Source organism: Myotis nattereri (assembly GCF_964212035.1).
Source record: "Myotis nattereri genome assembly, chromosome: 4".
Classification (NCBI taxonomy): Eukaryota; Metazoa; Chordata; class Mammalia; order Chiroptera; family Vespertilionidae; genus Myotis; species Myotis nattereri.
In genome coordinates, this window is record NC_138079.1 from 105,334,694 (window position 1) to 105,360,844 (window position 26,151).

The following is a 26,151-nucleotide window of genomic DNA, read 5'->3' on the forward strand; positions in this document are numbered from 1 at the left end:
TCAAGGGCATGTACCTAGGTTGCGGGCACATCCCCAGTAGGAGAAGTGCAGGAGGCAGCTGATCGATGTTTCTAACTCTCTATCTCTCTCCCTTCCTCTCTGTAAAAAATCAATAAAATATATATTTTTTAAAAAAAGAATTGTTTAGCTAACATTTTTCTATGAGCATTCATTTAATATCACTTTAACAAATTATGGTGGCAAAATAAATATATTTATAATATAACCCAAAGGCATTTGTATCTTATTAACCTATTGCCATTTTAAGAAATAAAGGTAAAAGTTATGTGTTAGTGACCAATAGTTTGTATTTGTTTCTTATGTAGAAACTATATAGGCATTTAAAGATTATTAATACATTAATTATTTAATTATTTATTAATTAATTTAATATCAGCCCTTCTTAACCTCTTCTAAAAAATAGAAAAGGAGGGAACACTTCCAGACTCATTTTACAAGGCCAGCATTACCCTGATACCAAAATCAGACAAGCACATTTCAAGAAAAGAAAATTGCAGGCTAAGAACCCGTAAACATAAATGTGAAAGTCCTCAAAAAGATACCAGGAAACCGAGTTCAATAATATATTGAAAGCATCAGAGATTATGATCAAGTGGGATTTATTCCAGAGATGTGAGAACAGTTCAGCATTTGCAAATCAGGCAATATGCCATGCCACATTAACAAAATGAAGGATAAAAACCATATGATCATGTCAATATATGCATAAAAGCACTTGACAAAATTCTGCATTCATTCATAATAAAAAATCTCAACAAATTTGGTACAGAGGAAATGTACCTCAACATAATACAGGCCATATATGACAAGCCCACAGCTACCATCGTACTCAATGGTGAAAAGCTGAAAGCTTTTCCTCTAAGATCAGGAGCAAGACAAGGATGTTCACTCTTGCCACTTTTATCCAACATAGTACCGGAAAGCCTAGCCTGAGTTACTGGGCAACACACAGAAATACAGGCACCCAAATCAGAGAGAAAGAAGTAAAACTGTTTCCGTTTTGAACTAATAAATGAATTCCGTCAAGTTGCAGAATACAAACTCAATATATAAAAATTAGTTGCACTTCTACAAACTAATAATAAGTCCCTGAAAGATAAATTATGAAAACAATTATTTACAATTGCATCCCAAAGAATAAAATATCTAGGAATAAACTTAACCAAGGGGGTTGAAAGAACTGTACATTGAAAACTATAGACATTGCCCAGCAGGTGTGGCTCAGTGGAGTGAGCGCTGTCCCAGGCACCAAGAGGTCAGGGCACATGCCAGTGTTGCAGTCTCAGTCCCTAGTAGGGGGGTGTGCAGGAGGCAGCCAATCAATGTTTCTACCTCTCTCTCTCTAAAAAATCAAAATCAATAAAAACATATTTTTTAAAAGAAAAATATAAGACATTGATAAAAGTAATGGAAGAAAATACAACTAAATGGAAAGATAGTCTGTGCTCATAGATTGGAAGAACTAATATTGCTAAAATGTCCATACTACCCAAAGCAATCTACAGATTCAATGAAATTCTATCAAAATTCCAAATACATTTTTCACAGAAATAGGAAAATCCTAAAACTTGTATAGAAACAGAAAAACACTGAATAGCCAAAGCAATCTTGAGAAAGAACAGCAAAGCTGGAAGCATCACATTTCCAGTAATCAGCCCTAGCTGGTCTGTCTCAGTGGTTAGAATGTTGGCCCAAGAACTGAAGAGTCATGGGTTCGATTCTGGTCAAGGACATGTATCTTGGTTGCAGGCTTGATCCCTGGCCCTGCTCAGGGTTTGTGAGGGAGGCAACCAATTAATGTGTCTCTCACATCGATGTATCTCTCTCTCTCTCTCTCTCTCTCTCTCTCTCTCTCTCTCTCTCTCTCTTTTCTCCCCCTCCCTCCCTTCCTTCTACTCTCTCTAAAAATCAATGGAAAAAAATATCCTCGGGTGAGGATTAACAATAACAATAATCTTCTCTCTATATAAAGCCTAAGTGACCATTATGACCGGATGACCAGCTGGTAGCTATGATGCACACTGACCACCAGGGGGCAGATGCTCAATGCAGGAGCTGCCTCCTGGTGGTCAGTGTGCTCCCACAGCCAACCTCCCACAGCAAGCCAACCTCCCACGGTCCCTCCCCCACCCCCAACCCTGGCCAGGCAACCTCCCGCGGTCCCTACCCCCAGCCAGCCAGCCTTAATTGGCCCCGATTGGGACTGGGCGAGAGGGCCCTCATTGGCCCCAATTGCCGGCCAGGCCAAGGGACCCCACCCATGCACAAATTTGTGCACCTGGCCTCTAGTAATCCTATATAATAAAAAGCTAATATGCAAATCGACCAAACAGCAGAACAACCAGTCACTATGATGCACACTGGCCACCAGGGGGAAGAAGCTCAATGCAGAAGCTGCCCCTTGGTGGTCAGTGTGCTCCCCCTGTGGAAGCGCTGCTCAGCCAGAAACCGGGATCACGGTGGTGGGAGCCTTTTCTGCCTCCATGGCAGTGCTAAGGACCCTTCGGGGGTCCCAGACTGCAAGACGGCAGGCTGAGAGACCCCCCCCCCCCCCACACACACAGTGCACGAATGTCATGCACTGGGCCTCTAGTAATAATAAGTAAAGCTACAGTAATCAAAACAGTATGATATTGGCCTAAAAACAGACACATAAATCAATGGAACAGAACAGAGAGCCCAGAAATAAATCCATGCATATATGATCAATTAATTTATAATAAAGGAGCCAAGAATATACAATGGAGAACAGATAGTCTCTTCAATAAATGGTGCTGGGAAACTGTACAGCCACTTTCAAAAGAATAAAAATAGGCCCCTTACTCCATACACAAACATCAAATCAAAATGGGTTAATATGTTGAATGTAAGACCTCAGACCATAAAATTCTTAGAAGAAAAGATAGGGGGTAAGCTCCTTGACATCATTCTTGGCAATGATTTTTGGATTTGATCTCAAAAGCAAAAGCAACCAACGCAAAAATAAACAAACAGGACTACATCAAACTAAAAAGCTTCTGTACAACGAAGGAAACCATCAACAAAATGAAAAGGCGCCGAAACCGGTTTGTCTCAGTGGATGCAGGAGTGGGCAAACTTTTTGACTTGAGGGCCACAATGGGTTCTTAAACTGGACCGGAGGGCCAGAACAAAAGCATGGATGGAGTGTTTGTGTGAACTAATATAAATTCAAAGTAAACATCATTACATAAAAGGGTACGGTCTTTTTTTTTTTTTAGTTTTATTCATTTCAAACGGGCCAGATTCGGCCCGCGGGCCGTAGTTTGCCCACGGCTGGGATAGAGCGTTGGCCTGCGGACTGAAGGGTCCCAGGTTCAATTCCAGTCAAGGGCATGTACCTGGGTTGCGGGCACATCCCCAGTAAGGGGTGTGCAGGAGGCAGCTGATTGATGTTTCTCTCTCATCGATGTTTCTGGCTATCTATCTCTCTCCCTTCCTCTCTGTAAAGGATCAATAAAATATATTTAAAAAAAAAAAAGGTTAACAAAATGAAAAGGCAACTTGCAGAATAGGAGAAAATATTTGCAAATCATGTATCTGATAAGGGGTTAATATCCAAAACATATAAAGAGCTCATACAATTCAGGAGCAGAAAAACACACACAATCCAATTAAAAGGTGGGCAGAGGAATTGACTAGACATTTTTCCAAAGAGATATAAATGGCCAGCTGGTACATTAAAAGATGCTCAACGTAACTAATCATCAGGTAAATACAAACCATTCCACAATGAGCTGTCACCTCACACCTGTTAGAATGGCTGTTATCAAAGAGACAAGAGGAAGGTGTTGGCAAGGATGTGGAGAAAGGGGACCTTGTGCACTGTCCATGGGGATGTAAATTGGTGAAGCTACCTTACAAAACAGTATGGAGGTTCCTTAAAGAGTAAAAATAGAATTACCATATGATCTAGCAATTCCACTTCTTCAAAATTCCTATTTGAGGGAAACAAAATCACTATCTCAAAGAGATATCCACACCCCCATGTTCATTGAGACATTGCTTACATTAGCAAGACATGGAAATAAACTAAATGTCCATCAACAGATGAATATAGAAAATGTAATATATATGAAATCCAGCCATTTGAGATAACATGGATGGACCTTGCGGGGATTATGCTAAGTGAAATAAGTCAAACAAAGAAAAATACTCGGTGACATCACTTCTAAAAAAACTGAACTCAGAAACAGAGAATAGATTGGTGACTGCCAGATGCAGGGATGGATTGTGGGGGAAATGGATGAAGGTAGTCAAAAGGTACAAACTTCCAGTTATATGTAAACTTCCAATTATAAATAAATTCTGGGAATGGTAGCCCACCCTGGGGATGTAATGTACTGCAGAAAAAAAAAGAAAATAAAAATGTATTTAAAAAATGAAATCTATGAGAACTTGATTTATCCTATATAATAAAAGGGTAATATGTAAACTGACTGAGCGTTGGAATGACTTGTCGCTATGAGGCGCACTGACCACCAGGGGGCAGGCACTCAACGCAGGAACTGCCCCCTGGTGGTCAGTGCGCTCCCACAGTGGGAGTGCCACTCAGGCTGGCAATCTTTTGCCTCCCAGGTAGCAGTAGTGCTAAGGATGTCCTACTGCTGGCTTAGGCAGGGAGCCGGCTTACATCATTCCGGACTGCTACGAGAGGGCATAGGCCGGGCTGAAGTAACCCCCCCCCGCCCCCCCCCACCCCAGTGCACAAATGTCCTGCACTGGGCCTCTAGTAAAATCAATAAAAAGTTAAAAAGGCTTAAATCATTTGAAAAATTAACCTTGGTCTTGTACAAACCAAAATATCGTGCTGTCATTATTTTCCACGGCAAATTTAAAGACATGGGTCATGCTAAACACTCTTCTTTTATCTTGGAACTAAGGCCTTTTCTTATCTTGTAACTATAATAATGAAGCCCATTACATAAACACGCTTTTCAGTGCCCACAAAGAAAACATATATAGTTTAACAATTCTTTAAGACATTTTAAACTGTTTAAGTGGACTGGTTATTCCTAGAGCACACACATACAATGGAATAGTTTTTAATAGTTCATCTTTAAAGTGTTCCTAAAGAGAGAAATAGACAACAGAAAAAGTTGAGAGGCAGCTACTTTAGAGAAATATGAAATTACCACTCTAAAAATCTAATCAATGATCCCTCGGCGAGGTGGGAAAGACAGTATGAATGTAGAAAAACAGATCTTGACACATACTAGTACATGCACACCCAAAGAGGGGCATTCCTTTTAAAAACAACTCAGGCGCTTAACAATTTAATAGACCCACGCAATTAAAAAGTTAGCATTTACTAATATACAAAGTACAGAAGTGAAACATTGCCAACGCCAAACAAAGTAACCGCTCTTTTTGACAAACAAGACAGTCTCCTGATGAGGGTTTCTTCCTCTTTTGTTCTGAGGTGCCTTTCGAATAAACAATCTTATTCTTGTGAAAAGTTCCCCCAAATGGCACTGCAATTCTAAATTGTCTCAAGTGAAATTGTGTCAGTTAGAAGGATAAGGGTACAAATGAGAGGAATCGTGAGGGGAGCAGGTATTTGGCCCAGTTTTAGTTAGAACAATGATCCATAAGGATGGTGCTGTGCAACCTTGTATCTGCAGAACTTGGCCAAAGACCAGTTGTCATTGATCAGGAACCAGAGAAAATGTCCTAATTCTGGGCAGAAGGAATTAAGCAAAGCAGTTCTCAGGGACACATTAAGCTGGATGGTTACATCACACTTCTCACCACACTTTCTTGTCAACCATGGGTTTTTCTATCTTATTTCTTTTTCAGGGTCGGGTCCCTCACAACATTAGCTGGGATTCTAAGACCTTTGCTCGGCTGCTCCAGCCACCCCTGACATCCTTTCAGCCCCTTACATACACCAAGCCTGTTCCTGCCTTCGGGTCCTTGCATTGCCCTTTTCTCTGCCTGGAACTCTCTGCCCTCCCACCTCTCCCCGCCATTCTCAGCGTTAGCTCAGTATCACCTCCTCCGAGAGGCCCTCCGTGATGACCTTACCTACCCACACCCCGCATGCCCTAGCACTACTGCCACCTCCCCTGGGAGGCCATCTCCTTAGCCTTGTTTAAACAATTAACAGGCCTAAAAGGGGAGTCACTTGTGCTGAGCCCCACATCAGCAAACCAAGACTTGACACCCAACCTAACTGCAACCTCAACATCTCCCAGGAATGCAATCTCTAACCAGGCAACAGGGATGAGCTGGTCAGCAATAGCGGGATAATAACCCCCCTTCCTCCCCCTTCCCCCCCCCAAACACACACCCCTCTTAGGAGGCCCACCTTTCCTGAAGCAATATATTCTTTGCTAATAATGTCCCCCCTTTTGCCCCCTTTCTGCCTTTAAAAACCTTTTCTTTCCTGTCGCTTAGGGAGCTCCTTTCTATTTGCTAGATGGGATGCCATCTGACTCATGAGTGGTGGAATAAAGCCAGTTTGATCTTTAAATGGACTCAGCTGGACTTTCACAGCATTCTCCACGAGCTCCCCTTGGTGTCTGTTCGCAGCTCTGCTCTGTCCAGTGCGAGGGGCTGGCGGGCGGGACACCTTGCCCAGAACCCTGCTCCCCGGGGCCTCAGTTTCCCCGTCATGCTCGGGAGTCGCTCTGAGAGCGCCCGCCCGACCAAGGCACCGGGACGTCGCTCTCCACACCAGGCAGGCGGCCAGGCGCCGCCGGGCCCGGGTCCCCGGTAGTAACGAGGGGCGCGCCCCGCCCGCGGCCCTGCCCCGGCCCGAGGCCACTGCGCATGCTCCGCACCCCCCCGCCTCGCGAGGTCGGGACGCGACGTTGCCGCGCCTGCGCAGCTGCCGGAGGTGCCGGCGCGCGGGGCTGTGGGCCAGCGTCTCCGAGGCGCGGCGGCGTGCGGGCGTGCGGGCCGGGCTGTCCGGCAGGAGGGGTCGGACCCGGGGTCCTGGGGGGCGGCCGGAGGGCGCGGAGAGAGCCCCAGGCCGCCGCCACCTGGCATGTCGGCCGAGGCCTCGGGCCCGGCGGCGGCCGGGGCCCTGTCCCTGGAAGTCCCTGCGCCCTGGGGGCTCGAGCCTGGCGCCGCCGCCGCCGCCGGGCTCCAGCCGCAGACGCCGAACAGCAAGTACGTGAAGCTAAACGTGGGGGGCTCGCTGCACTACACCACGCTGCGCACCCTCACGGGGCAGGACACCAAGCTCAAGGCCATGTTCAGCGGCCGCGCCGAGGTACTCACCGACGCCGGAGGTACCGCACGCCCCGCTCGCGCTGCCCTCCGCCCTCCTCGTCTCGTCGCCCAAGGGCCTTCGGGTCCCTTCCCTCCGCTCACTGCCCGCCAGCAGCTCACTCACGTCTTTCCACCCCCACATCCCATCTGTCTCCCCCTTTTCGTTCATAACCTTCCTCCTCCCCCAGCCTTTACCCCCAGCAACAGCCTGCACTTAGAAACAACCCCGTCTGCAGCTCTGCCAGGCCCCGTGGGAAGGGGTTCAACATGTCACTGCAGCGTTTCCATTGCCACTCCCAGTTCTCCCAGTTCTCCCACCCTCACCGCCCAGCTCAGACACCTTGGGAGCCAGCCCTGCTGCCAGCAGCATCCGTCGGCAACCTTGGTCAGTTTTTCCCAGCTGCCCAGCCGTCCGCTCCCCTCTCTGCCTGAGCGCTGCTGACAGCCAGCCCGCGGAGTTGGGAGATCTTGTCTGTGTCTCTGTGTTGCCCCCAATGCACTCTAGGACGCCATCTGCAAGTGCAGGCTGTGGAAGGAGAGGCGGCGTGTGGTTTGCCAGGGACACCAGAGCGGAGGGTGGAGGGTTCTCTCTGGCAGGTGAACCCTACCTTCTTGGAGTGTTGCGTTCAGGTTTGGGCCTCACAGGCCCAAGTGGAATCCTACAGTTTTGGAGGGGGCGATTCGGGCGGGGATGGGGGTGGGGGGGGGGTCACAAAGATTGTGAGAGCAGGAAAATAAACATTTGGGGGGTGGAGCTCAATCTTCAACTGTCTAAAGGGGAAGAAATTACTTGTTCAGTAAGTGTTTGTAAAGCGCCAGTTCATACTGGAGATACTTTGTTTGGGTAAATGGATCTGAGGAGATGAGCCTTACTGAGTTTACTTCTTTCTGGGGACAGGGGAGAACAGTAAACAAACATCCCAATAAAAGGAGGCATGTGCCCTGGCCGGGTGGCTCTGTTGGCTGGAGTGCCGTCCTCTCCCACAAAAGATTGTGGGTTCCATTCCTGGTCAGGGCACTTACCTGGATTGCGGGTTCGATCCCCAGTCCTCGGCGTGTAGGAGGCAGCCGATCAATGATTCTCTCTCATCATGGATGTTTCTGTCTAGCTCTCCCTCTCCCTTCTTCTCTGAAATCAACCACATATATATACATATATATTCATACATATATTATTGGGGGGCATGGAAACACTGGACATGTTTTAATGGTATTTTCTTGGATAAGACGGAGGTTTGAGAAAAATTCAGACTTGTAGCTTTGGAATCCTTTTTTCATAAAAGTTTAGTAGCTCCAGAGCCCCCAGAAAAGCCACTCCTTCTCTTCTCTTTATCCCACCAGGCTGGGTGCTGATTGACCGGAGCGGCCGCCACTTTGGTACAATCCTCAACTACCTTCGGGATGGGTCTGTGCCACTGCCTGAAAGTACCAGAGAACTGGGGGAGCTACTAGGGGAAGCACGCTACTACCTGGTCCAGGGCCTGATTGAGGACTGCCAGCTGGCACTACAGGTGAGGGTCCTTCCCCCCACCTCCTGAGTTCCACTCCTATGCCCATGATCCTGGGAGAGCCGCTCACGTAATTAGATATAAGGGCATTAGAAACAATGAGAGGAAATAATGGGATACTACTGTGAGAGGCTGCCTCTGGCCTGGCTTTGAGTAGCCATGACCCCAGAAAATTTGGGGGTGCTGTCTTCTGCATCCCTGCTGTTTTAGGCAGGGCCCCTCTCAACATCTCATGCAAGACTATTGCAGTGGTTAAATGATTGCTCTCTTTGCTTGCTGTTTCTACCCAGCCAAACCAGCTGTTACACTACCACCTGATGAATTATCCTCAAAAATAATCCCGATCTATTCTCCCTTTACCCAGAAATCAAATCATAAATAACTCTCTTGTGCCACTAGTAAAAAAAATTTAATCTTAAACGGAATGTAATAACCTCCATGATCTGATTCTATCCTGGCAGGCAACACCTAGCCCACGGCCAGGGGCTTAAAATTTTTTTGATAGAAGGTTTGGGGGTTCCAGAGCCCTGCCTGCTGTGCTTCATTTCTGTGGCTCTCAGGGTTCTGAGGAGAAGATACTGGAAAGCACAGCCAGGGCATCGGGGTTAAGAGTCACCTCTACTATAGCTGACTGGCTGGCCTTGAGTGAGACAATTTCTACCTTGGCATTCTGTCCTCCTGTTCCAAAAGATAGGGGAGTGAGAAAAATAAGTACAATGTAGTGAGTTTTACATAAAGCCTTTTATTCTGTCCTATTTTTACAATGTTAAACATCCTTTCTCTTATGATACAATATTAATGGAGACTACGAGGGTTTCTTTTTTTTTTTTTTTTTAATATATTTTATTGATTTTTTACAGAGAGGAAGGGAGAGAGATAGAGAGTTAGAAACATCGATGAGAGAGAAACATCGATCAGCTGCCTCCTGCACATCTCCTACTAGGGATATGCCCGCAACCCAGGTACATGCCCTTGACCGGAATCGAACCTGGGACCTTTCAGTCCTCAGGCCGACGCTCTATCCACTGAGCCAAACCGGTTTCGGTGAGGGTTTCTTTTTTGATGTCCTTTGTATATTAAAAAGTGGCAGCTATGAACAAGTGTCTGTTACCTTGGGGAATACTTATTCTTAGAATCCAAAAGTATAGGATTTCTTTGGGCTGTATCCATATTTTTCAAACTTTGTGACTGCATCCCATAGAGAAAATGCATTTCATATTCATAACTGAAATAAGAGTTTTATAAAATGATACTTTTAGGGAAATGCATTCTGAAATATTTTCTTTCCTTTAATGCTCTTTGAGACCCATTAAAATTATTTCATGACCCATTAATGCAGTGGTTCTCAACCTTCTGGCCCTTTAAATACAGTTCCTCATGTTGTGACCCAACCATAAAATTATTTTCGTTCCTACTTCATAACTGTAATGTTGCTACTGTTATGAATCGTAATGTAAATATCTGATATGCAGGATGGTCTTAGGCGACCCCTGTGAAAGGGTCGTTCCACCGCCAAAGGGGTCGCGACCCACAGGTTGAGAACCGCTGCATTAATGAGTAACCACTTGCAGTTGGAATGGGATGATCTGGGAAGCGCATTCCTGAGCTATAGTGTTACATTTGTCTAATGTCATCTCACACCCACTCCTGAAGCTAATGTTGATCTAATGTTATCCACCCCCACATAATCACTCCTGTGTGTCAGGAGGGATTCTGCTGCTTGTATGTTCATCTTGTACCCCTGTTTGACTTTTTTTTTTTAAAGACGATGTTGGGGATGCATCCAAGGGCAAAGAGCCAGTAAGCAGCCAAGCTCACATTCTACCCCAGGTTATCTGGCTTCCAAGGACAGTGCTTTTTCTATGCTCCAGCTACCTCCCTTCCAGGTTTCCCTGAGACCGTTCCCATCCCACCCCACTTGGCTAGTGTTTGCTTGTTTGTTTGGAGATTTTTGTTTTTGTTTTTAAGACTTCTGAACAGAATGCTCCTCAGTGTGTGGCACTTAATCATCATTGGTCTATGCAAATCTTTTCTCTTTTTATTTTTTTTCCTTTATTTCCAAACCCCTTCCCACTTCCCTTTCCCCCATAGGTACTCCTCCATATGCTTGAATTATGTTTGTTCCCTTGAAAAGCTAAAGCATTGTTTTGTATGCATATACGTTTCTATAAATGGCATTGAGTTATGGATCATGTGTTTTGTTTCTTAATTCAGTACTTTTTTCAAGTTTTATTCATGCTGCTCCATGTACATTTAGTTCTTTGCTTCTAACTATTGCACAGGAATCTATGGTATGCACTCACCATATTTTATTTATGCATTTCCCCGAGGTTAGAGACCTAGAGGGACTCCCCACTTTCTGCCCCCACAAATGGTGCCACCGTGAACATCTTCATACATGTGCCCTTGTGGGTCCTGGGCCAGGGTTTCTCATGATTGTAGCTGGGGTGGAATTGCTGGGTCACAGGACACATACAAACAGATTTCATCAATATCATCAGATTACTCTCCCGAATGGCTGTAGCACTTTATACTCTTGTCCAGCAGTGCGTAAAGGATCTTGTTTCTGCATATCCTTGACAGCACATAGTATGATCCAGTGTTCTAATTTGCCAATCTAATTCATATAGAGTGATCTCATTTTAATTTGCATTCCTCTCATTACTAATGAGATCTTTTTATATACTAGCTTTTTTGGTTTCCCCTTCTGTTCATACTCTTGTTATTTTTCCATGTGTTTATTGATTTTTAGAGCGAAGAAGGGAGAGGGAAATATCAATCAGTTGCCTCCGATACGAGCCCCAGCCTGCCCCAAGTGGGATGGAACCTGCAACCTAGGTATGTGCCTGACTGGGAATCAAACCCTTGACTTTTTGGTGTATGGGACAGTGCTCAACCAACTGAGCTGCCTATTCATATTCTTTACTAAATTTTCTACTGCATTTTTAAAAAATCTTTTTCTTGGCCGGCCATGTGGCTTAGTGGTTGAGCATCACATGAACCAAGAGGTCACAGTTCAATTCCTGGTCAGGGCACATGCCCCCATTGTGGCTCAATCCCCAGTAGGGGGCATGCAGGAGGCAGCTGATCGATGATGTTTCTATCTCTCTATAACACTCCCTCTCTAAAAATCAATAAAAACATTTAAAAATACATATTTTTCTTGTTGCTTTACAGGAGATCCTTGCATAATTTAGCTTAGTTCCTAGGGAGAATTAAGGCCTATTTCCCTAAGGCATGTATTATGCATAATAAATTTACCTTTCTCCTATGTATCTCCTAAGACTGGTACTACTTACCTACCCTCCTTGGGAAAGTTCAGAAAATAGTTACTCAGATTATTTGCTAGGTTTTCAAATTCATGAGAGGAACCCCAGCTGAAGAAGTTTGTTTCTGATAATAATTTCTAGTCAGTTTTAGATGTTACCAGTATTTTCTCCTAGAATGTCACTTGCCTATAGCAGCTATTGTTGAATGGAAATACTTGATTTTTTATTGTAAATAACCATTTATTATTTTTAAAGCAGTATGTGTATGTTATAGAAATTGAGAAAACACAGATAATTAAAAATACGAAAATATCAAATGTCCTTCGAGGTGTGTGTGTGTGTGTGTGTGTGTGTGTGTGAAAATACAGTCACACTGTATGTGCTGTTTGTAATCTGCTTTGTTTGTTAATAATTGCCATCTTTCCATGTCAATAAAATTTTATCTTATCGAATATCCAGGGCACACACACATTCTAGAAATGTCTTTTATAGCTGGTTCATCTAAACAAGGACCCAGTCTAGATCCTTGCACCATGTCTGGTTATTATGTTCTTCAAGGTTCTCCCAACTCAGTCCCTTTTTTCACATGATGCTGACTTGTTAAAGAGACCACCAGTTGCATAATGACCCAATTTCCAAATTTACCTAGTAGTTTACTTGTGGTATTATTTGGTTTGTAACCCAACCCATTCTGAGTTTTCTATAAACTACATGATGGATATAAAGGCTTGATATTAAACATTTTGGTTAGAATACATTTTAGGTAATTTTACATTTTTTACATTGTTTGTATTGAAAGATCCATAATATTGCTAATGTGGCTCGTCATTAGTGATGCTCAGACTTGGCCCCTTGATTCAGGTGATGTTGGTGTGATCCTTCCATTGTAGTTACATTCCCTTGTTGCCAACTAAAAAGTAATCTGTATGATGTTATTTTGGCACTAATGAATGGCAATTACCTGTCAACCACACACCAATTGATGACCCTTACCTGAGTCAATAATTTCATTGGGATTGTAGAATAATTATAATTCCATCATACCATCAACATTATTAAGTGTGGTTATTTGTAAGGTTTCCATTGTCAACCAGAGAAATTCTGAATTTAATTTAGTCAAATTCCCCTTTTTTCCCCCTAAAGGTGTATCCTTTGGGATCTTGTTTAAGAAGTTGTTTCCATTCTGCAATTTTAAAATAACTTTATATTTTTATCTTTTATATATGGATCTTTTAATCTAAATGTTGTTTAAATCTGTTGTAAATATGAATTACAAAGGGATTTAACTCTTTTTTTGTCCTTCTTACAGTGAACTAGTTTTCCCAATGCCATTTATTAAACAATCTAGTGTCCAAAATGACCACCAAGCTCAGCTGGCTTGGCTCAGTGGTTGACCATGGACTTATGAAACAGGAGGTCACGGTTCAATTCCCTGTCAGGGCACATGACTGGGTTGTGGGCTTGATCACCAGTAGGGGGCATGCAGGAGGCAGCTGATTAATGATTCTCTCTCATTGATATTTCTATCACTCTCTCCCTCTCCCTTCCTTTCTGAAATCAATAAAAAAAAATTAAACAAAAATGGCCACCAGAATTGTCCAAAATTCTTGCCTCCTGCTTATTCTGGCTCATGTTTAATCCCCTCCCACACTGAATAGGGCTGACCTCTGTAACCAATAGGATATTGCAGAAATGATAGTGTGTGACTTAAAGCTAGGTCATTGCTGTTTCTGCCCTTCTCTCGGATCACTCATTCTGAGGGAAGCCAGCTGCCATGTGAGGATCCTCAAGCAGCCCTGGCTTGGTGAGGAACTGAAGCCTCCTGCCAGCAGTCAGCACAAACTCCCACTCATATGGGTGAACTATCTCAGAAGCGGATCCTGGAGGCCTATTCAGGTCTTCAGATCACTACAGCCCTGGCCAACATCTGGACTCCAGCTTCATAAAAGACCATGGTCCAGGACCACCTAGCTAAGCCAATCTCAGTTCCCAACCTCCAGAAACTGTGAGATAATAAATGTTTATTTGTTTTAAGCCAATAAGTTTGTAGTATTTTTTGCCCAGCAATAGATAACATTTTGATATCTGGAGTGGGATTCTGCCATAACAAAAACTTTAAATGTGGGCATGGCCTTAGACCTGGGAAGTGGGCAGAAGCTGGAATGACTTTGAAGAGTTAATAAAAGCCTAAATAGTTTTAAAGAGTTCGTTTATAGGAGCCTGATGACCTTTAAGGAGGCTGCAGTGAGGAAAATGCTATTGGAAACTGGTGCAAAGGCGATCCTTGTTCTGTCGTGGCAGAAGTTTAGCAACACTGTCCCCTGCAGTAATGTGGAAGGTGGAAACATACCTGGTGAACGGGTGACCTAGCTAAGGAGACTTCCAGACTGGTGAAGTTGCCACAGTGTTTCTTGTTGCTTACAGTAAAATAAAAGAGGAGAGGGTAAGCTAAAAGAAAAACAGTTGAACAAAATGGAGCCAGGAATTAGAGTTTGAAAATTCCCAGCTTTTCCAGATAATAAATAATGTTGAAATTAACAAATGGCTTGCCCTAGCCGTATTGCTCAGTGGATAGAGCGTCGGCCTGTGGACTGAAGGATCTCAGGTTTGATTCCAGTCAAGGGCACATGCCAGGGTTGTGGGCTCAATCCCCAGGAGGGGGCATGCAGAAGGCAGCTGATCAATGATCTGTCTCTCCCTCTCCCTTCCTTTCTGAAATCAATATTTATTTATTTATTTATTTAAAAATGGCTTGTAGGCCTAGAGCAAATACAGGGTATTTTCAGTAAAACTTGGTCTAAAGAGGAAGCTGTGGATGCAATTTTAAAATCTCAAAAATATCCAAGAAGATATCTCAGAGAATCATTCAATCAAATAATAGTGCATCTGAGAAACTTAAAGGTGCCCCTCCGCAGTCTCGGCACAAGCCCAAAGTAGAGAAGAGCTTATTTCACAGAGATTTGTGTATGTGGCTTTTGCCTAGTGAAGTGAACCCCAAGACATAAGATACCCAATAAATTTTTAAGAAAATTCTTTTGGCAAAAACACTAAAAGGCACAGCGCTAGTGCAAGAGGAGAACAGGCCTTTAGAACCCCAAAATTCTGCAGGCAAGAACCGATTAAGGAAACTGGAGCTGCAAGCGTGGACTGTCTTTCATGGAAAAGGAAGGCTGACTTGGGGCAGAACCAAAGCCACAGAGAATCATTTTGGGGTAAGAGTAAGCATCAGAGAGCTCCCAACATTTGTCCAGCTGGATTAAGAATTTTCATGAAGCAGTGCCTTTAGGTGCCTCCTGTCCCCGGCCCCGCCCTTTTGAACAAGAGCTACCTAGTTTGTATCCTCACTAGTATGTCGGTCCCACCTTGAGTATTGGGTGTTTGGGAGAGAACTTCACAGGCCTTCAGATCAAGAGCAAATGTACTTCAGGAGCTATAGTTAAGGAACTCATCCAAGGCGCCTCATCCCCACCTGGACCTGATTTAGATGACAAGATTCTGTACTTGAAGCTGATGCTGTAATGAGATGAGACTTTGGGGGATCATTGGAAGCCATAGATGTGTTTTGCATATGGGAGGGATTTGAATCAATGGGAGCCGGCCTCTGTGGCAGTCCCCAATGACCTTATTTTCAGAATTCATTCTCCTGTAGTTTCCTCCCACACTGAGTAGGTCTGACAAAACTAGGTCATAAAAAACATTTAGGCCTCCACCTTGCTCCCTCTGGAATTACTTGCTTTGGAGAAGCCATCTGCCATGTTATAAGGGCACTCAAGCAACTCTATGGAGAAGTCCAAGGGACAGGGATCAGATATTTCCAGCCAATAACCAGCATGAACTTGACAGCCATATGAACAAGCTTTCTCAGAAACAGATCCTTCAGACTCCGCCATGCCTTCAGATTACTGCAGCCCCAGCTGACTTGACTGCAACCTCATGAGAGACCCATGCCAGGACCACCCAGCTGAACTGAATTCCTGAACCACAGAAATTGAGAAATGTTGATTGTTGATTTAAATTGTTAAGTTTTGGAACAGTTTGCTACACAGCAATAATCAATACACACTCCATACTTTCCCCATTGATTTTTTAAAGATATATTTTTATTGATTTCAGAGAGGAAGGAAGAGGGAAAGAGACATAGAAACATCCATGATGAGAGAGAATCATGGATCGGCTGCCTCCTGCAAGTCCCTGACTGGGGATCAAGCCCACAACACGGGCATGTGCCCTTAACCAGAATCAAACCTGGGACCTTTCAGTTTGCAGGCCGATGCTCTATCCACGGAGCCAAACCGGTTAGGGCTTCCCCATTGATTTGTGGTGCTGTCTTTGTAAATATCAGTTCTCATATATACATTAGTCTGTTTCCAGTCCCTCTACTGTGCTCCATTGTTTGTTTCTGCACCAAAACAACACTGTTTTCATTATTATGGCTTTGTGGGATATTTTAATATCTGGCTCTTTTTTAAATTGACCTAAATAATAGTAGACTTTTTTTTAAAACAGTTATTTTATATATATATATATATATATTTTTTTTATTTTTATTGATTTTTTACAGAGAGGAAGGGAGAGGGAGAGTTAGAAACATTGATGAGCAAGAAACATCGATCAGCTGCCTCCTGCACGCCCCCTACTGGGGATGTGCCCGCAACCAACGTACATGCCCTTGACCAGATTCAAACCTGGGACCCTTGAGTCCGCAGGCCGACGCTCTATCCACTGAGCCAAACCGGTTAGGGCTAGACTTTTACTCCATATTAATTTTAGAAAAAGCTTTATGGGTGTCTCAAAAAAATTTTTTTTTGAATTTGTGTTAGAATTGCACATCTAGTTTATAGGTCGGGAGAGGTGAGAGGAGCTTTGGCATGACGATTCTAGAAGACAGAAAAGGAAAGAAGCCTGTGTGTCTGGTTCTGATTCTGCCTTCAGCCTCTCACCCAGCCAGACTCATTAATTTATTATACAGGAGTAATAGATGTGTTACTGAGCATCTATTGTACACTATGCACTTACCACCTACATGGGAAGAGACAGACCTTAGCAAATAGACTAAAAACTGAGAAAATGTGAGGAACTGAGTGCTGTGAAGAACGTGAACTGATACTGTGAAGAGGAAGTAGAGGAGGCTGCTGTAGCCAGGGAGCTTAGGGAGGAAAACCAGCACCCTGAGGGGCACTGCTTGAGTTGAGATCTGAATGATGTGGAGGAGCCAGAAACTTAGTGCAAAGTGTCTCTGTTATGGGTTGGCTCAGCAAGATAGACCACTGACTCAGAATTTAAATTTAAGAGCCTTTATTAAGCTGGCCAGCTGACCACAGTCCCAGCACTCTGCCGAAGCAAAGGCTGAACTGCAGTGCCGACTACAGGAGTTACATTTTATTATTAAATTTTGTGTAGGCCCAGAGAAAAGGTGTCTTTCAAATTCTGGGCCCCCCAATATAGAGGACACTCTCTTTATTTATACTTTTCCCAGTCTTTTGTCTCCCAAATTTGGAATGAGACTTCCGGGCCTTCTGAGAAAGAAGGCCTGCGTGCTGGGAAGAAGCCATGAGACCATATCTCAAGGCCTGGCCTGATGTCAGTACCTTCCTATCTGTATGTTTTAGGAACAGACAGCACAGCATGACTGGTTTGGCCGAAGTGCCAGATATGCAGCCCAGCACATTTCTGGTAGTGGGAACAGCAAAGGGTTAGGTGGGCACAAACTGGATGTGCCACCCAACAAGCCATTGGTGGGATTGACGCCCAGCAAGCCGGGGAGAGAGGTAGGGACAAGATCAGAGATGCCAGATGCTGCAGGCTCTTATGGACAACTAAGGAGTCTGGATTTTCCCCCAAAGGTGGCAAGCAGCTTTTGAAGACTTTTAAGTGGGTGAGTGACCTTTGGTTGTGCTGTTAACCACCTTCCGCTTCTTCTCCAGCAAAAAAGGGAGACCCTGTCCCAGCTGTGCCTCGTCCCCATGGTGACATCTCCCCAGGAGGAGCAGCAGCTCCTGGCCAGCACCTCCAAGGTGAGGCCCTGAGTCCTTAGGGTGGAGGTTGGGGGCCTCTCCCCGCAGCCTGAGCCCCACCCTTCTCCATCCTCTCTCCCCCAACAGCCCGTGGTGAAGCTCCTGCACAACCGCAGTAACAACAAGTACTCCTACACCAGGTGACGGCCAGGGGCTAGGGAGGTGCCCTGGGTGGAACCCTGGGCTCAAGACAGCCCTGCTCCTGGCCCAAGGGGAGGGCTCTGGCCACAGGGAGGGACGAAAGGAGTGCCTGCTGAATGGGAATTCCAGCTCTGCCACTTGCTCACTGGGTACCTTGGACAGGTCATTTTCACTTCTGAGCTTTAGTTTTATCAGCAAACGGGTTTTGGTGAGGATTTAATGATAATGACTAGCATTTACTAAGTGCTTATGTTGTAACAGGCATTATTCTAAGTGCTTTACATATATTAATACATAATCCTCACAGTTGTTTGAAGGAGGTATTGTTGTGATCTCCAGTTTGCAGCTAAGGAAATTGAGGCACTGAGAGGTGAAGTAATTTGCCTAGTTTCACCCAGTTAAAAAGTGGTGGAGCTAGGATGCCAGGTGGTGCAGCCTGACTCCAGAGACTGCACAGGTAGCCAGTCTACTGTGCTGGGATTTGCTCAGCAAATGCTTCCTTGCAGAGGCCTGTGTGGCCTGGCCCCAGGGGTGGAGGAAGGTCCCTGCTGGGCACCAAACCCCTGGGCACAACTAGAGTGCTGGGTGTCTGGGCCCTATGCTGGGGGGAACAGAGGGTGGGAAGCCACTTGTGCTGAGGCCTCCTGGCCCCTGGTCTTCAGCACTTCAGATGACAACCTACTTAAGAACATCGAGCTGTTTGACAAACTGGCCCTGCGCTTCCATGGGCGGCTGCTCTTCCTCAAGGATGTACTGGGGGACGAGATCTGCTGCTGGTCTTTCTACGGGCAGGGCCGCAAAATCGCCGAGGTGTGCTGCACCTCCATTGTCTATGCCACGGAGAAGAAGCAGACCAAGGTCAGAAGGGGTTCAGGGCCTGGTCAGGGAGGGCTATGGTGGTTGGCAGGACCAGGACCCTGGACAAAGGCAGCTGAGCAGATCAGGAAGGGGGAAATCTATCACTGAGAGTCAGGATCTAAGTTCCGGGGTCTTAACTGTGTAAATCATGATGTCATACCATCTTGCCTCTGACAGTCTTATCAGCCTGGTCTCTTCTGACCTTCATGAGGGATGTGCCTCAGATACCAGAATCTTGAAAGTCTCTATGTATCAAATGCTATTTCATACCTCCCCAACTTTGTGCACATTATTCCTTTTTGTTGTTGTTAATCCTCACCCTAGGATATTTTTTCCATTGACTTTTAGACAGAGTGGAAGTGGGGAGGAGAAGAAACATCAATGTGAGAGAGAGACATTGATTGGTTTCCTCCTGCACGTGCCCCAACCGGGGCTGGGGATCAAACCTGCAACCCAGGTACATGCCCTTGACCAGGAATTGAACCCACTACCCTTTCAGGGCTCAGCTGGCGCTCTAACCACTGAGCTACCGGCCAGGGTTACATTATTCCTTTTTCTTGGGATTATTTTTCCTCATCCCTGTCTGCCTGATGAACTTGTACTTAATCTCTAAGACCCAAGTTAAGCATCACTTTATTTGAGACACCTTCACTCATGAACGTTCACACTGACAGTCGCAGACAAAGTTGGTCATTCTTCTTCCTTAGCTAAATAAAGCTGGGGATGCTGAGGGGTGTCAGTAGTAAGGTGTTAGCTCCTTGAGAGTAGGACTGTATCTTTTTTTTCTTCCAACTTCTCTAGCACTAGTGGGGCTCATAGAGTCTCTCATAGTGGAAGCTAGGAAACACTTACTGATGCGTGAATGAATGGCCCAGCTCTAGGAAGCTTCCTCTGTTATTGGGAAAACAAGATAAACCAATAATTAGAAGGTAGCTTGTTAAGAGTTGTTAGTTATATTCCTCCAAGACACACAAGGGGAACCCCAGTCACCTCTTTGTTTCGTCCCTTTCTACTTCATCACCCTGTGCTGGTGCATTGGCCTTGCTGCTGATGTTCAAATCATCCACCAAACCCACTCCTGTGCCACAGCTTTTACACTTACTGTTGCCTCTTCCCAGACTGCTCTTCCTCTAGTTGCCCACCTGGCTCTCTCCCTCTTCTCTTTTGTCCATTGGTCAGGTGTCATCTTCTCAGTGAGGCCTTCTCTGAATACCCTCTGAGAACATTCCTGGCCATGATTATCCCCACCCCCTTTCCTGCTATAGTCCCCCTCCCCCCCATTACATTTGTGATCATCTGACAGTTTATATTTTATTAAATGTATGTCTGTGTCCTACCCCTAGAATGTAAACTTCCTGTGGATAGGAACTTTGTTTTGTTCATTGCTATGTTCCCAATCTCTAGAACAACACCTGGTACAGTGCACTTATTCAGTAAGATTTGTCTAAGGAAAGAATATACCAAAAGACTTAGTAGCAAAGGAGAGAAAATAAATAACTGCCTGACTTCAGAGCTGGACCTTGAAGTATAAGTGTGGCTTTGCTGAGTTAAGAAGTTGCACAGAGGACAGTCCAGGCCAAAGAACCTGTGATTGCAAAGACTAGGAGGTGTGCCAGTGCAGGAGCAGCTGGGGGAGAGGGCTTGCTGTGTGGCTGGACCAGAGGATGGGAGCTGGGGGTTGCTGGCCTTTTGCAGGTGGAATTCCCAGAGGCCCGGATCTTTGAGGAGACCCTGAACATCCTGATCTACGAGACTCCCCGGGGCCCAGACCCAGCCCTCCTGGAGGCCACAGGGGGTGTAGCTGGAGGTGGTGGGATGGCCCGAGGGGAGGATGAGGAGAACCGAGAGCATCGTGTCCGCAGGATCCATGTCCGGCGCCACATCACCCATGACGAGCGTCCTCATGGCCAACAGATTGTCTTCAAGGACTGATCTTGACCTTTCTCCCTGTTTTTCTTCTGCCACTGGGACCCAGTCCCTCTTTCTTTTCCTCCCCTTCCCATCCCTTTGCCCCGGCTCTGCTGGCCAAGTCGTGGGTCTCCCTCGTGTCCTTTTATTGCATGGTACTTTCACTTTGGCCCTTTTCCATTCATTCTCACTTTATTGCTAATGACATGGTACATTCCAGCCCCTTCCCTCAGAGCCCTTCAGAAGGCCTACATTCATTCCCTCATTACCACTCTGGCCCTGCTATTTTCCCTTACCAGCTGGTTTAAAATGATTTAGAGTTCTCTTTTTTTAGTGCATTGTACATGCCAAAGTGTCAAGCCAGCCCTTAATAACACCCTCCACGTTCTGAGCTGCCTCCCAACCATTGTGCAGGGTAGTTTGCCCCCTCTTTCCCTTTCCATTCTCCCTCCCTCTTTCAGTTTGTATTAGGCTGGCCTGGGCCTGCACCAGCTCAGCTGTCTTCTCAATCTGTTTCATATTATTTATTATTTTAATTTTCTATTAAATTATTGAAATAAAGTTGAATTGAGGATCTGGTGCTAACTCCCAGGATGATGGCCAGGGCGATGGCTTGTGTTAAGGGGGTACCTAGCTAGCTGGATGGGAAGACATGCACCCCTGCCGTGGGGCTGGTAGCTGGGAAGAAAGTAGTCAGGAGTTAAAAGAGAATTTAAGATCTGTATTTCGATGTTTCACTAGCAAGTTCCCACCCTCAGCCCCACCCCGCCTCCTGCATTGGAGAGGAGGTCCTGGCAACCATGCAGGCACCCCTGAGTGCAGCATATCTCCAGCCCATCTGAAGGCAACACCTTCCTTCAAGGGTCTGGTGCAAATACAAAGTCGAGGGCCTGGCGCTCAGCTCCAGCCACGTTGGGATGCCAAAGGTCCACGATGAAGACCACTCGAGGTCCATCTTCAGGGGAGCCTAGGGTACATGGGAATGGAGGCAGGAGAGTAGCTGACATTAAGCACTTATATGCCAGAGCACTCACCAAGTAACCAAAAAAGCAAACACTTTATAAGTAAATGCCAGACACTGTTCATTATGTGCATTAACTCTTAATCATCAAAACAAACTCTGAGATAGTTCCATAATTATTCCTATTTTATACAAAGTAACAGGCACAAGGAGGTTAAATAACTTGCCCAAGTTCAAGGAGCTAGTAAGGAGCTTGTATTAAAAGAGAGAAGGTTAGCACTCCCCTTGAGAAGGGTGGAGGAGGCCCTTAGGCCTGACAACATACGTGTAGTTAAGGTGTTGCCACCTACTTGGTAGCATCTAACCATGTAGGTGCCAGAGGAGCACAGGAACTCCAATCCAGGCCCAGGGTCTTGTGCTGTTAACCACTTTGCACCTACATTAATTTATTTAATCCTTCAGCCACCTGACCAACAAAGCAGTTTCCTCATTTCACAGGTGATTGGAAATTATGACTTGTTCAAGGTTATGCAACTAGAAAATGGTGGCACTGGAACAGCAAGCCAGTGGGCCTGAGTCTGCAGCGTCTCATCTATTCCCCTCCACTCTTAGTCCCTCATCCCTTCTAGCAGAATGGGACCCCATTACCATTATGAGCCACTGTGTGCAGGAAGGAGTCATCCACCAGTAGACAGTGTCCCTCAGCCCAGCACTGGGGCTCACCCCCAACCACCAGCTCACAGCCAAGGGGGATCTTCAGACCTGTGGGGAGAGACCCAGGCATCCCGCATTCCAGCCTCTATGGAAGGCGCCCATCCCATTCACAAAAAGCAGACTGAGGGTCCTAAGCACCAGGTTCTGTGGCAGTTCCTCTTGCTCTCTGGAAGGTGACTGGAATATCATAAAACAACTAGAGGCCCGATGCACGAAAATGTGTGCAAGAACAGGCCTTCCTTCCTCCGGCACCGGGACCCTGGTTGCTTCCCTTGGGCCTCCCGCAGGCACCCGGGACCCGGCTGACTTCCCTCAGGCCCCGGTTTCGTCAGGAACGATGTCAGGAAGACGTCTGGTCTAATTAGCATATTACCCTTTTATTATTATAGATACAGGCTGAAAGAAGTACTGGGAGGTAAGGGAAATGCAGTGCAAAGCACAATCTATTCTGTTTTAGAGAAAAGGGAAGGCTTCCTGGAGGAAGTGGCATCTCCTCCTAGGCTTCTGACAATTTAACTCAAGAACCTGTTATGTGCTGGGCCTTCCCTCCCTGCGAGATAGGAAACTAATGACTTCATCCTTGCCCAGGGACCACACAGCAGAGTACTGTGAGAAAACTGAGCAGCCACTTCAAATGATGAGGAATAAGAAGACATCCCAGAGGAGGTGTGACACTTGGAAATAGGAGTGCTAAAGACTAAGTACGAGTTTTCCAGGAGGTGATAAAATGATAAAGGTAAAGACATTTTAGGTTAAGGGTATAGCATAAATGTGGTGTCTGCCAGGATTAGCCAGAAGGCCTTTATTTTAAAAGCACGGTGGGAGAAAAGGCAAGGAAGGGAACAGATGGGAGGTGAGGAGAGAAAGGATCTAGACTTGATCCTGAGGCAAGGGTACATCCATCTGGTAGCACAATAAGATCATGGAATGAAATAACCAGAAACTTGTTTTCCTTTCCATTTTCTCCATCTTTAAAACATCAAAAAGAGCATCTCAAGTTTGGTGCTACCATGACACTAACACCTTACTAATACTGCTCCCTTCTAAGTAAAGAGAGTGTAGGCTTGTGTCTCAGACTAGAGTATTTAGCCAAAATTTGTAAAGCCTTTTTTGAAGTTTAAATTTGTTTTTATGATTACTCTCTATTTAGGACAAGTAATACTAATTATCATTGTTCTATAAGAATTCCTTTTAAGTAAGTAAAACAAAATGTGGGGGGAGTCCATATGAAGAAATGCAGTCCAGGTGCTAAGTGACTATGGCAAAGCTTATGAAGATAGTTTGCAGGTACCTGAAGCTCGGGAAATGCCACTGCTGTGGGCAACAGTTGTAGTGGAAGATTCTGAGAAGAGGCATCATCAGAACACAGTGTACAAAGCTCTGGTGGCAGAGGAGAGGCAAGGAGGTTGTCTGCAGGCATCATCTACTTACCCAGATGGCATCTGACCCGGGCATTGGTGGGTCCACAGCGGCCTTCAAGCCGGGCCCCCGGAAGAAGGACAGAAAAGCCAGCGTTGCCGAAGGAGTTGGCACTCATGAAGCTCCGCAGCCCCCTCAGTGCCCGATAGGCCCCAGGGCACCGGCGGCAGTTGTTGGGCTGGCACCGGCCTGCTTGGTACAGCAGGAGCTGGTAGCACCCTGGAGCCAGTAGTGGGGACCAGCCCCGAGGCAGAGGGGTAGTTCCTGAGAAATCCCAGCTCACAGCCCCAAAGTCCCGCAGAATAGCAGGGAAGCTGCTTTCCAGAAGCTCCACATCATGTCGCTGGGCATCCCGCGGCACGAAGGGCATAGAGGGCAAGTTTGGCAGGAAAAGCAGGCCTGGGCGCTGAATGCCCAGGACCCCTGGCCCTCCTCCAGGGCCTAAGCCACCCTGAGCTGCCCGCCTCACCCTACCCATCCCTGCCCAGGAGTAGCGCCTGGCGTAGGCCCGAAGGCGGCGGCTCACTAGTCCTTCTGTCCTAGGTCCTTTCCCAGCCTCCCCAGAGCTCCCTGGGGTTGGCCTGCCGACCTCAGAGCATCCCCCAGACCCACCACTGACACCCCCAGCCCGACTCCCAGCCGCCAGGGCCTGCAGATCCTGGGAGCCTAAGTAGTAGCAGTACCAGAGGAAGAGGGAAGTGAGGGCTCCGAGCAGCAGGGTGAAGGCTGAGGAGACCAGGGGCAAAGGCCATGTGGGCAGGATGGGCAGGGAGGCCATGGCCAAGAGGCCTGGGGCATCTTCCAGACCCCAGTTCCCCTGTCCCCCCAGTTCTTCCTCCATGGCTACTCCCTGGTTCCCCCCGGGGCTGTTTCCTTTCCACATTTCCACTCTGTTCTCCCTCCTTCTGAAGTCTTCTCTCCACCTTGTATCTCCCTCTTTCTCTCCTCCCTCATGTACCTTTAACCCTCTTCTCCCTTTCCTTTCTTCTGCCTCTCCCCCCACTCTCTTTCCTCTCCTTTCTCCTTCCGGCACTTTCCTCTCTCACCCTCCGCCTCTCCTTTCCCCACCTTCCGTCTCCCCCTCTCCTTTCTTCTCTCCTCCCTCCACCCCCACCCTCCGCCCGTTTCCTTCTAGCCTCCCTGGACAGCAGTTCCTACCCCAGCTGGACCCGCAGCCCCGGGGGCCGGAACCTGCCACCAGTCGTCCTCCGCAGCGGCGTCTCTCCTCTCTCCCCCTCTCTCCTACGGCCCTCTAATCTCATTCCACCCGGCCGGCGGGTTCTCCCTCTCGCTCTCGCTCTCTCTCGCTCTTTCTCCCCTACTCGCTCCTTCCTTGGCTCTCACACATCCTGACGTCATTCCTCCCTACAGCAGTCTGCTCAGCTTAGTTACCGCAGCCCCTGCCCAGTGGCAGCGGCAACTCAGCCAGGGGGGAGGGGGAAGGGGAGTCGTCGCCGGATTTCCCTCTCCCCGGACCCCGAAAGGGCGCCACGTGCGGCGCCAGGAGCAAGCTGCCAACCTCCAGCCACCCCGCAATGCGTAAAGTAGGGGCGGGACAAACCAAGGGGTGGGGCGGACTGCGGACGGGGACGCTGTGGCCTGTCCTTGGGTCTGCAGAACCCTGGACCCATCTGCCTGTGACTCCGCCTCCCCTTTCGCTTCCCCCGGAGCCAGCCCCAGGGGGCAGCCTGATTGACAGTGAAGGCGGCTTCAGCCAATCGCCCACGGCGCTGGGGGCGGGGCCCGCTCAGGCGCGGCCGGGAGAGCTGTCCGCGCGCTGGTGGTGCTGAACAAACGCGTCGGAGGCGTTGTGTGAGAGGCCAGAAATAAAAAAGTTAAAGCCCCTGCCGGCTGGCCGGGCTCAGGTTGTATGTTGTCTGGTAAGATGAAGGGTGTCTCCTCCCCAAAAGCCAGCCTGGTTACCCCTTGGGCTTCTCACAAGTGTGGAAACTTGCCATTCTCCCGGAGGAGGGCGGGGAAAGCCATTGCACAGGAGCTTCTGTAGAAAGGAAGGGGAAGTCCATGGGGTGAGGGTCTGGATAAGGGTTGGGGGCATATTGAGAGCCTCGGCAGCCTGGGAAGAGGAGATTCAGAGTCCAGAT

At 46.8% G+C, this 26,151-nt stretch overlaps 3 protein-coding genes across 4 annotated transcripts in view; 1 reads left to right on the top strand and 2 right to left on the bottom strand.

Moving 5' to 3' along the window:
- TMEM219 (transmembrane protein 219) overlaps positions 1 to 7,308 on the bottom strand; it is a 44,806-nt gene extending 37,498 nt beyond the window's left edge. The window contains exon 1 of one of the 2 annotated variants that reach the window (XM_081089554.1): positions 7,267 to 7,308. The gene's annotated coding sequence lies outside the window, so the exon portion shown is untranslated. The remainder of the gene's footprint in view (positions 1 to 7,266) is intronic. The other variant, XM_081089556.1, reaches the window with a different exon arrangement.
- KCTD13 (potassium channel tetramerization domain containing 13) lies at positions 6,887 to 21,534 on the top strand. Its single transcript, XM_081089557.1, has 6 exons — positions 6,887 to 7,277; positions 8,599 to 8,768; positions 17,959 to 18,048; positions 18,136 to 18,188; positions 18,852 to 19,047; positions 20,743 to 21,534. Exons 1-6 carry the CDS (start codon positions 7,031 to 7,033, stop codon positions 20,977 to 20,979), a joined length of 993 nt encoding a protein of 330 aa, XP_080945683.1. The 5' UTR covers positions 6,887 to 7,030; the 3' UTR covers positions 20,980 to 21,534.
- On the bottom strand, positions 21,530 to 25,345 carry ASPHD1 (aspartate beta-hydroxylase domain containing 1). Its single transcript, XM_081089550.1, has 3 exons — positions 24,062 to 25,345; positions 22,565 to 22,678; positions 21,530 to 21,922 (listed from the first exon to the last, which is right to left on the bottom strand). The coding sequence occupies exons 1-3, from the start codon at positions 24,930 to 24,932 to the stop codon at positions 21,813 to 21,815; spliced, it is 1,095 nt and encodes a 364-aa protein (XP_080945676.1). The 5' UTR covers positions 24,933 to 25,345; the 3' UTR covers positions 21,530 to 21,812.
- Positions 25,346 to 26,151: the final 806 nt, after the last annotated feature.